The 14584-nt window shown below is 41.2% G+C and overlaps 1 protein-coding gene across 3 annotated transcripts in view; it reads right to left on the reverse strand.

Moving 5' to 3' along the window:
• Window positions 1–14584, reverse strand: part of LOC116047849 (kinase non-catalytic C-lobe domain-containing protein 1) — a 59135-nt gene that overhangs the window by 25457 nt on the left and 19094 nt on the right. For all 3 annotated transcript variants that reach the window (XM_035992316.1, XM_031296855.2, XM_035992317.1), the window contains 10 exons: window positions 11906–12023; window positions 11676–11815; window positions 8581–9219; window positions 6740–6854; window positions 6024–6095; window positions 5755–5816; window positions 5483–5641; window positions 4160–4237; window positions 3898–3982; window positions 2124–2316 (listed from right to left, as the gene is read on the reverse strand). In XM_035992316.1, coding sequence (XP_035848209.1) covers window positions 2124–2316; window positions 3898–3982; window positions 4160–4237; window positions 5483–5641; window positions 5755–5816; window positions 6024–6095; window positions 6740–6854; window positions 8581–9219; window positions 11676–11815; window positions 11906–12023 — 1661 coding nt within the window. The remainder of the gene's footprint in view (window positions 1–2123; window positions 2317–3897; window positions 3983–4159; window positions 4238–5482; window positions 5642–5754; window positions 5817–6023; window positions 6096–6739; window positions 6855–8580; window positions 9220–11675; window positions 11816–11905; window positions 12024–14584) is intronic.

Genomic DNA, 14584 nt, shown 5'->3' on the forward strand with positions numbered 1-14584 from the left:
AGGGAATGTTTTGTTCCAGGACATTGTCCTTTTGGAGGTTGGTGGAATCAGGCTAAAGGGGCCTGACACACTTTAGCATACATCCCAGAAGAGAGATAGACTTAACTAGGTTTTAGGTGAGCATCTTTTGTTTTGGCGGCATCAGTATCTCAGTATCTTGGCGTACCAAACTTGACAGCTTGAGGGAGAGATATATGCATCTGGGAAAAGGCACAGACCGTCAGAGTCGAGGACAACACCGCACACTAGAAACATCTTGGTTAAACAGTCCTGTCTGCCCTAATTTCTACTCGGCCCGAGATTTCATTAAATGCTTCTGTGTAATAGGGCTGCACAATATGAGGAAAATATGGGATAACATTGTTGAATGTCGCAATAACGATATTACTTGGGATACATAAACAGATATTAAAGTGTACTCAGTTCTGCTGCTTTTATTGAACAAATTGAACATTAAATTAAATATAAAAGGCACCACAAAAAAAAGACAAAAGAGTTTGCTACTGATATTTTCTTTCAACTAATACAATCTTTTCAGTCTTTTGCAATATATCGCGATATGTATATTGCGCCAGTCGATATTGCGATGACGATAACAAAACAGTCCCTCCAGGATTTCGTGGCCTTTTTTTGAGATGGTTGCGGCCCAAAATGCCTGATTTCGCGAGCTTTTGTAAAAAATTGCAGATATTTTTTTTTTTGTATAGTTCTTTGAAAATAAAAAGGAAACTTGTTTTGGGGAGAATAAAATTACTCTGGGCTGAGTTTTCCTAGTAACCTTACCAAAAAAGCTCAGGATGCTGGTATAATATGAAAATGGCTGGTGGATTTAAGACAAAAAATAATAATTCATTGAATGAATCAAATTTGAACATATGTGTCAGTGGCTTGTTGATCTTTACATTGTTAGTTCATTTCCTAACCTGGTCTGGGACACACATTTATACGGTTTGATAAAGTACTTATTGGACTTTAACTTATCATTGCACTTACAATAATGAGCGTAGCTGTCCTCAATGTAGGTCATCGTGTCATCTCGTCTGCTTTTTTTCCTGCATCCACCGTGTGTGTTGTTTGTGTGTGTGTGTCTGTGTGTGTGTGTGTGTGTTTGTGTGCAAGCGTCAGTCGCGGGGGAAATGGAGCAGCAGCCCCGCCCGCTGCAGAGAGCCGACAGCCAGGATTGAAACGGCAGCAACTTCAGCGACTTTTAAATCGTTACAGTCTACATTGATGTTAAAATCAATGGTTACAGGTTGGCAGGACGGTCTGAAATGTTTTGCACGGTCTTTTGCTGTACGTTTTGTTGGTAATGTGAGATGTCCGAGTCAGTCACACGTCTCGTCTTCATATCACAAACAAGGAAATGATCAAACCGTTCTCACTCCTGCTTGGTCATTGGCTCTCAGAGTGCACGTGGGACTGCTGTGATTGGTTGAAGTCGCGGGAAACTTCAGGTTATTGGTCAAATTTGCGGAAAAGTTGCAGTGATTGGTCAAAATTGCGAGTCGCACCAAATTCGCGGTGATTGGTTGAATTTGTGTGAATTGGCGCGATCGTGACATTGCGAAATCCTGGAGAGACTGACAAAACCATATACTGTGCAGCCGTACCGTGTACTATAAGTCACGGCGAGAATAGAGCTTCACAAACACCACAAAGTGACTATTTTCTATAATCCGAATTTTATACATTCAGTCCAAAAATGGAAATTCTAGAAGATATGTATCAGTAAATTATTTCATGGCGTTCATGTGCGTGTGTGGAGCCAGCAGGAAGTCAGTTTACTCAGAAATAGTCCAGTACTAATATCTTGTAAAACCACAACTTGTCCTTCTTACACTTGCGGAAACTATTTTTAAAATTTATTTTATCGGTACATAAACGTACATAAAAGAGCTGTTGGTAGAGGGAGAGCCAGGCTAGCTCTCTCTTCACCCCACCACCACCACCACCAAATTTAACATTTAACATTTAACATTCAACAAGAAAGCAAATTAGTATATTTCCAAAATGTCGAACTATTCCTTTAAATTTTATGAAACTAATTTTACCTAGAAATGTGCTTTTTAAAAACAGAAAAAAAGTAAAGTGATAATAGTTGCACTTTTTCTGGAACATCCTACCCTTCAATGGCAGCTCCAAGGTGTTGGCTCTCCTCCTCTGAGTCCCCTTCATTGGTCAGGATGATGGGGGTGAAGTGCGTGGCAGTGGAGGTGAAGGCTTCTGGGAGTTGGAGTTCCTTGTTGACTGGATAGCTGTGGGGAACAGGGCCAGGCACAGGAGCCAGTCGGCTCTCAGTGGCCATGGGCACAAAGCCTACACACAGTTACAACAATGCCAGATACAATATCAGTGATATTGTCTCATGCAATGCACATCGGTAAATTACAGCTAATGTGGGAAATATCAGGAAGATCGGCTACTACGGAGATCCCAGTTAAAAGCCATGCTCCCTTCTTTATTGAGTTGTCTCTTGTCATGTCATGAATGTTAAAAGAAGTGAAATTTTTAGGACAATAAGAAATTGGTGGTGCGTCTTAATAGCACGATCGAAATGGTCTTCCTAATATTTGGCACATTTAGGGCCCTATTTTAACAATCTAAGCGCACGGCATGAAGCGCCTGGCGCAGGTGCGTTTAGGGCAGGGGTGGCGAACCTGTGGCTCTTGAGCCGTATGCGGCTCTTTGCCTGCTCCTGTGAGGCTCTTACTGTGTGGCTGGGGGCTGTGTCATTGGTTGATTGTTTTTAACTTTTCTGAAACATACAGTATTTCAGATAAGTAAACAAAAAAACACATTTGAATGCATCTGCCAATACTGCCAATACATTTGCCAATTATTTTAAAATGGAAAATAATGCAGCAGAGTTTTGAGGACAGATTCTGCAACCTGAGGAAAAACAGCGGCCACAGATCACCTTCCTCGTTAACCCTTTCACTGCTGAATCCGATTGTTTGAAAGACCCTTTAGTGACAAATGAGTGAAAGAGTCGCTTCGAGTGGCCACAACAGAGTTCTAGCAAGACCTGAAAAGGATTGTGGATAACAAAGACTGTCAGGTTTCCCACTGAGTCAATCTAAGTGAGAAAAAAAACTATGAAAACTGCTATGTATTATGACTGTCATTAGATCTGGAAGACACTGTTGCTGTTGTAGTGTGGACGTGCATGTGTTGTGTGGCTTTTTGCTATGGTGCATTTTTTTTTGTGGCTCTTTATACCTAACTGGTTGGCCACCCCTGGTTTAGGGCGTGTACGAATCCACTTTTGCTAGTTTAACGGTGGAAAAAAGGCTCCATGCGCCAGGCGCATGGTTCAAAAGGGTTGTACTTAATGTCTTAATCATAGGTGTGTTTTGGGCATAACATGCAATAAGAGTGTCATCTCCCATTCCCTTTAAAAGCCAGGCGCGTTTGGACCTTGGCGCATTTATTATGATGGTGGATTTGCTAAGCAGGAAGGAGAGATTTTCAGGAGAAGAAACCGATCTGCTCGTGCGTGAAGTGAAAGCGCGCGAGCTGATCATGTATGGCACGAGCACTATGCCACCAAAACTCCACGAGGTGAAGCAGGCGTTACAATAACAATGAAATGCTACGTTATTGACTTTAGGCAAGGTTTTTGTTGGTCAATGGTGCGATACGGCAAGAACACACCTCCCTGTAAGACCAGCACGACCATGGGCGTGCAGATGGGCGCAGGTGCATTTGCTATTTTAACGACGTGGGCGCTGGACGGGAAATTGACAACTGCGTCGGTCTTAAACTAGCAAAGACACTTGCGTCGGGCTCTGCGCTGCGCTGGGTGCAAGATAGGGCCCTTAAGTGTATATTATGTACATTTTGAGGTAAACTACTGTATATTGCATGAGGGTCATCCATAAAGTGAAGATGTCCTACCACTGTTTAGCGCAGAGTCTTCAAATGAGCTCTGTAAAGTTTCAGGTGCACTCAAATCGTCTGCATCACTGGATGTTGCGGCTGGCTGAAAGGAAATAGAATTGGTTCTTTACAATAGAGAGATCCGATTTTCCCATGAGACAAAACAGGACAGACAGTAAGAGGATGGTTAAAAAAAGAAACAAATGACCCTGACATTGTGACTAGTATACAATAAATAAAGACAAATTAATGTAGCGGTGAAAAACAAAAGAAGGTTTACCGGGTGTACTCTGCTGATGAGATTGTTCCACACAGTCTCGGCATTTGTCCCTTGACAAGATAAGTAGTCACGACAGCTCTGGAACAGATTTACAAGAAAAACAAATGCGATAAAAGTACAGGACACTTCACACACAATCACAGACAGACACCAATAATGTCCAAATTAATTGTGCCCTGAAATTACAGAAGTGTTTGAAAATAAACCATCCAGTATTTGAAGAACAAACAGCTACTACTTAAAATGACTGACCGCATAAAAATGTAAGTAAATTATATTTGTTTTAGGACAGTCCTTTGTTAGCACAAATTGGATTCTCTATATTTAAATTACAAGTGATTGTCTTTCACAAAGGATACGTCTATTTAGAAAGGTACTCCCTCTCTTAAAGGTGCTCTAAGCGATGTTGGGTAACGTTAATTCTTGTTGACGTTTGAAGTATTTTCAAAGAAAACGAGACTAGCTCGCCCCTCCGTCCTCCTCATCCCGTCCCCTCCCCCTCCCTTCCGTGCTTCCGCGCACTAACCCCCCTAAGCCCCACCCCCAAATCCTTCTGGTCGATTATTGGCTGGAACACTGTTTGTTATGTTTCGTGGTGCAGGTTGGCGCAGTTTGTTTTTGTTGCCGTTTGTGGAGCCTGGGCTGTCTACAGAGTGTTCAGGGGACAGGCAGCTCGCGGATAGTGAGGAAATGTAGCCTAAAAAACATGCGGCATCGCTTAGAGCACCTTTAAATCAAATCAGGCTTTTCATAGAGAACTTTTCAATCAATGATATGCAATTATAGGTGCTTTCCAGAGCAAGATTTGATAGACAGAAGGGCAGAATAAAATAAGTCAGCAGAATGTTACATTCCATTCAGTGAAAACTCTGAACAAAGCCTATCATCTGTTTTAATTGGTATCATAAATTTGTATCATAAATTGTTACACTGTTATCCTTCCTGAAGATTTATCTGTTTGTCCTCTACTGTCCTATGGAGTCTCTCTCTTATCTATCTACTCTCATGTCATCGAAGCGAATGGAGAGGTTGTTAGAAATTGTATATATTCTTGTGTTTCCTTAAACCTTTGGAACATTGTGAAGTGAACCATGATTCGCGTCACTTTGTTCTCCGAGCGCTTGCCACTGCTTTCAGTATTAACTCACTGAGGTCCTGCCAGTAGATGATAGGATTCAAACCACAAAACAATCATGTTCGGATTGTTTCCTAACCACAGAACAAAATAAAACTGAATTGAAATATAGAAAACAAACTAAAATAAAAATCAAAATGGAGGGTACTCCTCTACTTATAATGTCAAAGTAAAAACAAAAGTAATACTTTTTTAGCCATGATGATGGTAGGTCTCTCAATGGGCATCTTCTTTGCCATCTCCAGGAGCAGTCTCTTCAGCTTGCGAGGCATTGCCAGTTTTTGATGAGGTGATAAACTGAACTTGGCTGTCGCCCAGAGAATAGCAGCAACACCATACACACAAACCTGAGCCAAGACAGAGAAGAACAGAAGAGGAAAAATGTAAAATTAAAGCAAATGATTGGTGATCAGAAAGTTGGTTTAAAAAAAATAAATGAAGGCCCATCAGACAGACAAACCTTCTCAGTCACAATTCCATGTTCTTGATATTCAGGAGCGAGAAAAAACTCATCTCGGGATCCTGCAAAGAACAATGAGAGTCAGTTATTAAAGTCAACAAAAGCCTCCAGACACTGTTGACTAATTCACTAGGGTAAATAGTGCATTTTCAACATCTATTTTGTAAGTAAACACCTAAACATATCAAAAATGGAAGAACGTTAGCCTGCTGGCTGGGCTTCATTGTTCTGCAGCAGCACAGCTGACTTTAGGACTTAAGTAAACCTACCGATGTTTTTAGGTTTCAGGAAAAGTACTTCTCCCTCGCAGCCCACATGCAGTGTGTCCAGGCATAGATAGGCTAATGGAAAAGAGACAAGTCAGACGACAGAAAAATTGTGGCATATATATATATATTAGATACATATGAAATAGGATGTGCTCTTACATAATATGTTGGGATCTAGGGCTGCACAATTAATGCAATTTTTTTAAAGATTATTTTTAGATAGATAGTTTAGATAGTTTTTTTCCCTTTATTTCAGAGTGACAGTGGATAGACAGGAAAGGTGGGAGAGAGATGGGGGATGACACGCAGCAAAGGGCCGCAGGTCGGATTCGAACCAGGGCCGCTGCAAAGGCCTCAGCCTACACGGGGCGCACGCTCTTACTGGGTGAGCTAGATTAATGCAATTTTATCGAAATCGCAGTATGGACTACTGCAATATCCAAATCGCAGGGGGGCACAATATTTGTTAAAAGCTAAATATGTGCCAAACCATTCCGAATTAAGTATTGTGATGCTGCAGAGACGTCCCAGCCTAGAAATTGTATCCTACAGACTATAGAAAAAAATCTTTGTTTGGTACAGATCCTCGCAAAAATCACACTAAAATCATTTTCATTTTAATATTTTTCAATGAAAATGAGAATGATACATAAATGATCATTCCCTCCAATATCGTGAATCATATTGCAATCGCAATATCAGTAAAAAATAATCACCTGGAAAGTCAATGTAGGTCTGCAGTGAGGACAGGCAGGTGTAACACAGAGCCCATAGCTCATTAACTGTCAGCTTGCGTCCACACCGAGTCAGTAACTCTCTCAGAGAGATCCACTGGATAGAAAATAAAGAAGAAGAAACCCCGTTTAAGAGAGAAATAAGTTACAGACTGTGATCCCTCAGTAGACTAGAACTCAAACTGAAGTAATCCCTATTCTCAAAATCTGCTTTAGAATGTTCCATCCTTCAGCAGTGATTTGTCTTATGGAAGTTTTCACTTGTCTACTTTGGCTTAATTTGGTCTGTTATTGCTGAGTTCCTATGTGATTACTCTGTCTCGAAGAGACTGAACACTACCCTCTGAAAATGTAACATAACTCAGTAATATCCGTTTTTGCCAGAACAGTTTCTGTATGAATAAATGTAATGAGTATAAAGTTAATATAAATAAAGTTTCATTACAGGTTATATTAATGAACAACAGCAACAGATTTTAAAGGAGATAGTTTATTTTTGTAAATTAAAAAAGTTAAGCAGACCTCAGCATCATGTCTCATAGCTTAAGTATCCCGTATAAAATTTGTTTGGCTAACGTTAGCTACTTAGCTTGCTGGCTTCAAAGCTAGCTATGAAGCTAAAAAAAAAAAGCATTGGGATTAAAGGTAAAAGTTCATTCTTGACCTCAGAAATAGTAGGAAAAATAGTAGACAAATGAAAGTAGAAATAGTAGACAAAACGTAATCATAACACAAGGTCCACTTACTAGCTAAACCTGTTTAATGCTCCTTGTGGTCAGCGCGGTTAGCATGTGCAGCACGGTCAAAGCTGTCAGATTGACTCCAAAAATGGCCATCCTTTTATGTTGTGTTTTTTTACTTGCTCAGCCAACATTTTATTAAAGCACTGTTCAGCATTTCTAAAGCGCCGTCATATTTGAATTGGCATGTAACGTTTTGCCTTTCTGGTCCTGTAGCTAGCCAATTACCTGTAGCCTAGCTAGCCTGGTCCTGTAGCTAGCCAGTGTGTGAGCGACCCTGTTGTTAGAAAATCTTGGGAGGTACACAGCTTGGCGCTCAGACCCTCAGCAGACCCCCGCATGCACAGTCTCCCAGGGCGCAAATGCGCAATATCGCCATCAGCACCGCGCCGACTGCCTTGCCCACAAGAAGTCTCATTTTGCCCCCACGGTACAGCCAGCGGTTATCACATAAGTTTTATACTTAGGTACAATGACTCGATATCTACTAAGCATACTCCATCTGCTGATGCGGTTCAAAACATGGAACTTGAGTTAAGATTTTTTGTCAGTCTAACTTATTTAGCTTAGTCTCACATTGCCAGACCTTCCTCCACAGTGATGCGGAAGAGGGTCTGGCTAGTCCACACAGCATTCCGGGATGGGAGAAAAATGTGCTCTGGTTTATTGGCATTTCTTTTAACCAATCATAATTGTCTCGGGCGGTGCTAAGCGCCGGGCGGAGCCGCGGTGCCACTGCAAATTAGCCTTGGGAAGGTTGTTTTAGTCGTGCAACAGAAAACTCAGATTGGACAGATAGTCTAGCTAGCTGTCTGGATTTACCCTGCAGAGATCTGAGGAGAAGTTAACCATAGTCCTCATAAATCGTCCGGAGTTTAAAATTACAAAAGAAAGAAAGTGGAAGGTAACGGAGATCCGGCCCGAAAAGAGTGACATCTGGCGGCCCCGGAGCAATCCACGGCCACTTACAGTATTTGCAGACAGACAACTCTTTAATGGGCTTCCATAACAGCACCAGACAAGAAACAATCTGACATGCAAATGCAAAGTCAGAGGTCTGAGAGCCATCCGGCACTGTCTCACCTCATCTTGAGATTCTTCATTGAGGCACAGCATGCTTTTGGTCATGTAGTTATTAGTTACGTAGAGCCTGTGGTTCAACAAGCTCTGGTTCTCAGTAGGGCCGTGCTCGATTTCCAGCTCCTGACAGGAAGTACAGGAAGATGCTGAATCCTGGGTGCCGTCTTTCGATTCACATTCATGGCAACGTTGAATCTTTGTTTCCCCACTGCATAACGTCTCTGCACCGTCCTCATTTCCTTGTGACATGGATTGGTTGTCCACAACGGATTTCGCCCAATACTCAGTACTACTGTGTGGGTACGACTCGCAGGACTTGCCCCGGTCGAGTTTTTGAAGTCTGTTACTCCACACCGAATTGCAGCTCAAGTGTTCATCCGCTCCGATCTCTGTGAGGTCAGATATGGGTATGCTGATATCTCCGTGAGTTTGAGGGGAAAGACAAGGGGGGTTGTTGGAGTCTGGGACAGAGCAGGAGCGGTTCAGAGCCCCCCTCACTCTGTTCAGCCTCTGCTGGGCTCTCTTCCTCACTGGGGAGCTGTTGTGGGACCTGCAGTCCAACTCGTCTGCCAAGATGCTGTCATCTCCTTCACCGCTGTCCATATCCTCCGCCCAGAGAGAGGAGTCCCAGCCTCCGCACACCTGTAGAACGCGGTGTTAGTATACACAGGCATTTGTTTCAGCAGAATGCAGAAATAATCTTAATTATACGTGAATGGGTGTAAAAAAAAGAAGATTGTATAACTGCAAAACTGAAGCGGAGCTAAAGAAACCTTGGTCAATTTTGTCATCGTTGAGATGCTGCGCATGACTGAGAGCTAATGGAAAGATTGGAAAAAGATTAGTAAAGAGTGCATAATGAACTATTAGCATCTATGGACCAGGTCTGGCTCTGGATTTTATTAAGATGGTGGTGGTGAACAGGAACTAAATAGGAAGAAAAGGCAGTTTAAGGTAAGACAGCTGACACACTGTTAATGCTTGCTTATGGCTCGTTTGAAGAATAGTGGAAAAGTGTCAGGCACTATGATCAATGCAATGATGATCGGTTTTAGCATGCGACTTGTTGACAGCTGATAGAGATGGCTGATAGGGATTGGAAACAAAACACGCAATTCTTACCTTTTACGACTCAGAATCGATTCACAAATGCCACAATGTTTTTTTTTTTTGTACGTTATCAGAGTGCAGCACCTGCTAGAGTAATCTTGTAGCTAATTTTCAAAGAGTTTGGGCACATTTTAGGGAAATAACTTAATAATCAGCTTTATAAATAATTCACACATACTGTATTTGTATCTGTGGATACTTTGAACACGAACAAACAAGACCAGCTGACCAACACACTGCAGCCAACTCTGGTCGGGAGAAGACATAAACAAAGCTGCATACTCACATGTTTTTTGTATTTTCCTGTTTGGTCAGAGAGTGACCTTCATTATGACTAGTTAGCTTAACTGTAGGTTTCATTTTGCATTTCAGTGGAGTAAGAGCCTGGAAAGAGTGCACCCCTTTGGATTTATTCAATCCAGAATTGGGTTTTAAATCCGAGTATTGACTCTCGAACAAAGAATCGCAATAAAATCAAATAGTAGCACACCCAAAGACACCCACCCCTAGGAGCCGAATAGCTTTGGATGCGAAATGCATCACGTTGTTGATGCTCATAATTAAAAGTAAAAAATAGTTTTAAAAAGAGTCTCTTTTCATGATCCCCTGCAGCTGATTAAATCATATTATACTACTGGCAACCAACATTAGGACATATAATAATAAGATAGCTGGCATATGTGCGTATTACTATGGAATTTCCATACATGCCAAGTTACTAAAATCCAGAATGAGGCTTCTGTGCCTTTAACTTGTGCAGGTATACAGCAGCAAATGTCATACTGTACATGCTAACCAGGGGTTTCCCTACCATTATAAGGCTAGGTGCAGCACCCAAGCCATTTTGGGAACCATCTAATCAGAATGAATGTAAAATCAGCATCGAAACTAACTAAATGATGGTTGTAGTGGACTTCTTTAGCAAGTTTTGTCTTTTGGCTTTTTGAGTGTTTCTGAGTGTATGTATCATCTGCTTTAGCTTTTCCAACATTTTATATATGGAAATAATAATGGTTCAAAACTGCAACATTTTCGTAAAGGAAGGCTCTCTACCCCCTGCGAAATACCTGCACCTAAGTAGGGCTGCTCGATCATGATAAAAAAAATCATAATTATGATTATTTTGGTTTAAAATCACGATTATTAAAACACGATTAGTCATTAACTTTTGAAAAGATGATGCATGTATTGAAGTAAAAAAAAACAGTGAAACAGTATCAACAATGAAAACACCTTGAACTGTGAAATTTGTGAAACTTTTTTTTGTTGTTCTAATACAGAATAAGAGTTTACTTGCAAAATGTAATGTGCAAAATAATCGTTTTTTCACTCTGTTCTTGTGATCGTTAGGAGCCAAAACCGTAATCCCGATTAAAAAATTGGATTAATTGCACAGCCCTACACCTAAGTCTTACACAAACTTAGGGAAAACACTGCTGACATTACCTTTTCAAAATGCTAGCTTTACAAGTGTAAAAGGGAGGAGGGAGGCGTCAGTGCTCTTAACCTGTAGCCTACTGTGCCACATTCTGGTGTACTTATATGATTTCTTCCTCCACAGCAGGAGCTTCCTAAAAATGTTTATATCTAAAACTGTGAAAAAAATATAATGTCCGCAACACTGCTTTAAGCTCCCATATTTAATACAAAGACAACGTTTCGACCCTCAGCATCATGTCTCATAGCTAAAGTATCCCATATAAAATTTGTTTGGCTAACGTTAGCTACTTAGCTTGCTGGCTTTAAAGCTAGCTATGAAGCTAAAAAAAAAACAAAAAACATTGGGATTAAAGGTTGAAGTTCATTCTTGACCTTAGAAATAGTAGGAAAAATAGTAGACAAATGAAAGTAGAAATAGTAGACAAAACGTAATCATAACACAAGGTCCACTTACTAGCTAAACCTAATTTCTCATTTGTCCTGCACCTTCCAGAAGGTGGGATGTGCACACAATTACTTTTATAAATATAGCTAAAACTGTCACATACCTGCTGCCTAGACAGACCATTTGCTTTAACAGAAGTGTCAACACACAGGTCTTTGGTATTATCATCCGAGCTCAGTCTTGTAAGCAGACATCTGGGTTTGGGATGCTGCCATCTTGCCTCCCAGGAGCCTTCCTGTCCATCTGTGGATATACAAAGAGAGCAATTAGTGCCAGGAGAAAAATCGCAGCCGAGACCAAACGCTGACGTGTGAATTGAGATGATAAAAAGACCTTGAAAGGTTGATACGGATTCGATCGAGAGCACCCGACGCCCAACGGAGGACAGTTTCCGGCACACAGCTGCAGAGGAGGTATGAGACAGCCTTGCTTCAGCCAGAGACAGGATGTCCTGTGGGAGTATTACACTTGCAGGTTTGTAATATTAAGCGAACAACAACAACACAATGGGCCCTATTTTAACAATCTAAGCGCACAGCGTGAAGCGCACGGCGTGAAGCGCATGGCGCGAGTGCATTTAGGGCATAAAATCATCTCTAGATGCAAATCAAACCAGCTATTAGGCTAACTGAAATAAAACCATGCCAATCTCTAGGTATGGTGAAGGGTATGTGATGATGTGGGGCTATTTTAATTCCAAAGACCAAGGGGACTTTATCAGGATGCATAGTATCCTGGATCCATGAAATAACTGGCCTTTAAAAATAAAAATCTGCCTGCCTCTATGGGAATTTAACATAGGGGTGTACTTACTTATGCCCCCTGTATTTTAAGGAAGAACATTTATTTATTTACGATACATTATTCATTCACAAAGAAAATTGGTGTCCTTAAAGGTTGGATTTTTCCAATTTTTTTTTAATTAAGGCATTAAGATCAATTTCCAAAAGAAGATTTTTTTATTCCTCTTTTTAGTCAACTTTAGCATGGGTTCATAAACTTATGAGCACCACTGTATTGTCATTTGTCTTATGAAATGCCTGAACCAAGGTTGCATGAACGATATGTAGCTATTCCTTAAATCTACTGTGTGCAGGAGCTGATTTTTGTCACATATTGTCATGGCAACAATCTATCTGCACACATTTCAATAATGTCTTCTCTATGTGAAGAGAACAACAAACACATTTAAGATGTGTGAGGGTGTTCTGTGAAACTTGTAAAACACTTACAAAATGCACTACTGAGGTCAATTAAGTATAACATTATGAGACCTGGCATTATCATTTCTTTTAAAATCACATATTTTCTAGTCAATTTACAATCCATCACATCCTTAAATGCAAGTATAATTTTTCGATATTATTCTGTAAGGAAGTGCTTGAGCAGCATTTTGTGAATGAAATATGTTCTATACGGTGTGTATATATATATATATATATATATATATATATAGATAGATGGATGGTTACCATGGCGCCGGTGAGTGCAGTAGCCGTAGTACCTGCTCCATCTGTTTTCTGTTTTTTTACTAAATCTACTAATCTAACCTGAGCTATGTCATCTACTACATACGACAAAAAGACACTTTTAAATATACGAGACTCATGCCGTCTCCCTGAAAGTTTCACTCCCGAGCCAACCTGGCCCAGCGAGATCGTGAGGAGAGGCGACGACAACAACAACAACGGATGCGCTAGCAACAGGCCACGCAGAAGGCCTAGAGGGAAACGGGCAGGCATCAGCAACAGACTGAGGAACAGGGCACACCGCACACCACTGCCCAGCATCCTGCTAGCTAACGTCCAGTCAGTAGAAAACAAGCTGAACAAGCTCAGAGCCAGAATTAAATACCAGAGGGACATGCGAGACTGCAACATCATCTGCCTCACTGAGACATGGCTAACACCCTCGATACTGGACCATGCAATTCAACCAGCGGATCACCTCTCAGTTCACCACATGGACAGAACGAGAGAGTCCCGAAAGTCGAGGGGAGGAGGCTCTTGTTAACCACCAGGCTGAACATCGGGATGCAGCTGTCATCGTAGCCGGGGATTTTAACAGTGCTAACCTGAAGAGAGTCAGACCTGACCTTCGGCAGCACATCACATGCCCCACCAGAGGAGAGAGAACCCTGGATCACTGTTACTCACCCTTCAAGGAGCTTCTTCCCTCAGGCTGTCCATCTGCTCAATGAGAACTGTGGCTAGCCCCCCACCCACCACCTCATTTTCTCGTGTTGTATATATTACTATTTTTATGGATTTTATTGTTATTGTTTTTATTGAGACGGAACAGGAACACAATGAATTTCCATGCACATTGTACTGTGTATGATTGTGTGTGTGACATATAAATTTGATTTGAATTTAAAGTTTTTTACTATTATTACTATTCATTGTTAGTATTATTATCTACTATGTTGTGACAGATTGACAGTGAAGGGACTTATGAGTGTGAGTGCAATAGAGTGTAGTGTGTCAGTGTAAATCCCAGTGTGTGTGACTTGCACTGACACAGCATTTCCACTTGATGCTGCTCAAGAGCGCTGACTCCCCACATTCGGTGAGAATCACAGTAGTTCATCTAACAGTCATAAGAGAAAAACAGACTCACTGTAAACACATGTACTGTAAGGAATAGTGATGCAGTGCTGTACTGGGATGTATTCTATGATCTTGTTGTGTGAGGACATTATCAGGGCTGACAACACACACATGTTGATGTGCAATCACCAGCCATCTCTTTGGCTCATATGGCTATGGCTTATGTTTTATGCCTATGTTAGTTTTTTTAGGTATTGAAGATTTCCTAAGTGTTTGCAGAAAGAAATTCTAGAATGAACTGAAATGGCAATAAATACTAAGGGCCCTGTTTTAACGATCTAAGCGCAGGTGCGTTTAGGGCGTGTTCAAATCCACTTTTGCTAGTTTGACGGCGGAAAAAAGGGTCCGTGCACCGGGCACATGGTTGAAAAGGGTTGTACTTAGTGTCTTCATTAATTCATAG

The sequence above is a fragment of the Sander lucioperca genome, chromosome 15 (assembly GCF_008315115.2).
Source record: "Sander lucioperca isolate FBNREF2018 chromosome 15, SLUC_FBN_1.2, whole genome shotgun sequence".
Classification (NCBI taxonomy): domain Eukaryota; kingdom Metazoa; phylum Chordata; class Actinopteri; order Perciformes; family Percidae; genus Sander; species Sander lucioperca.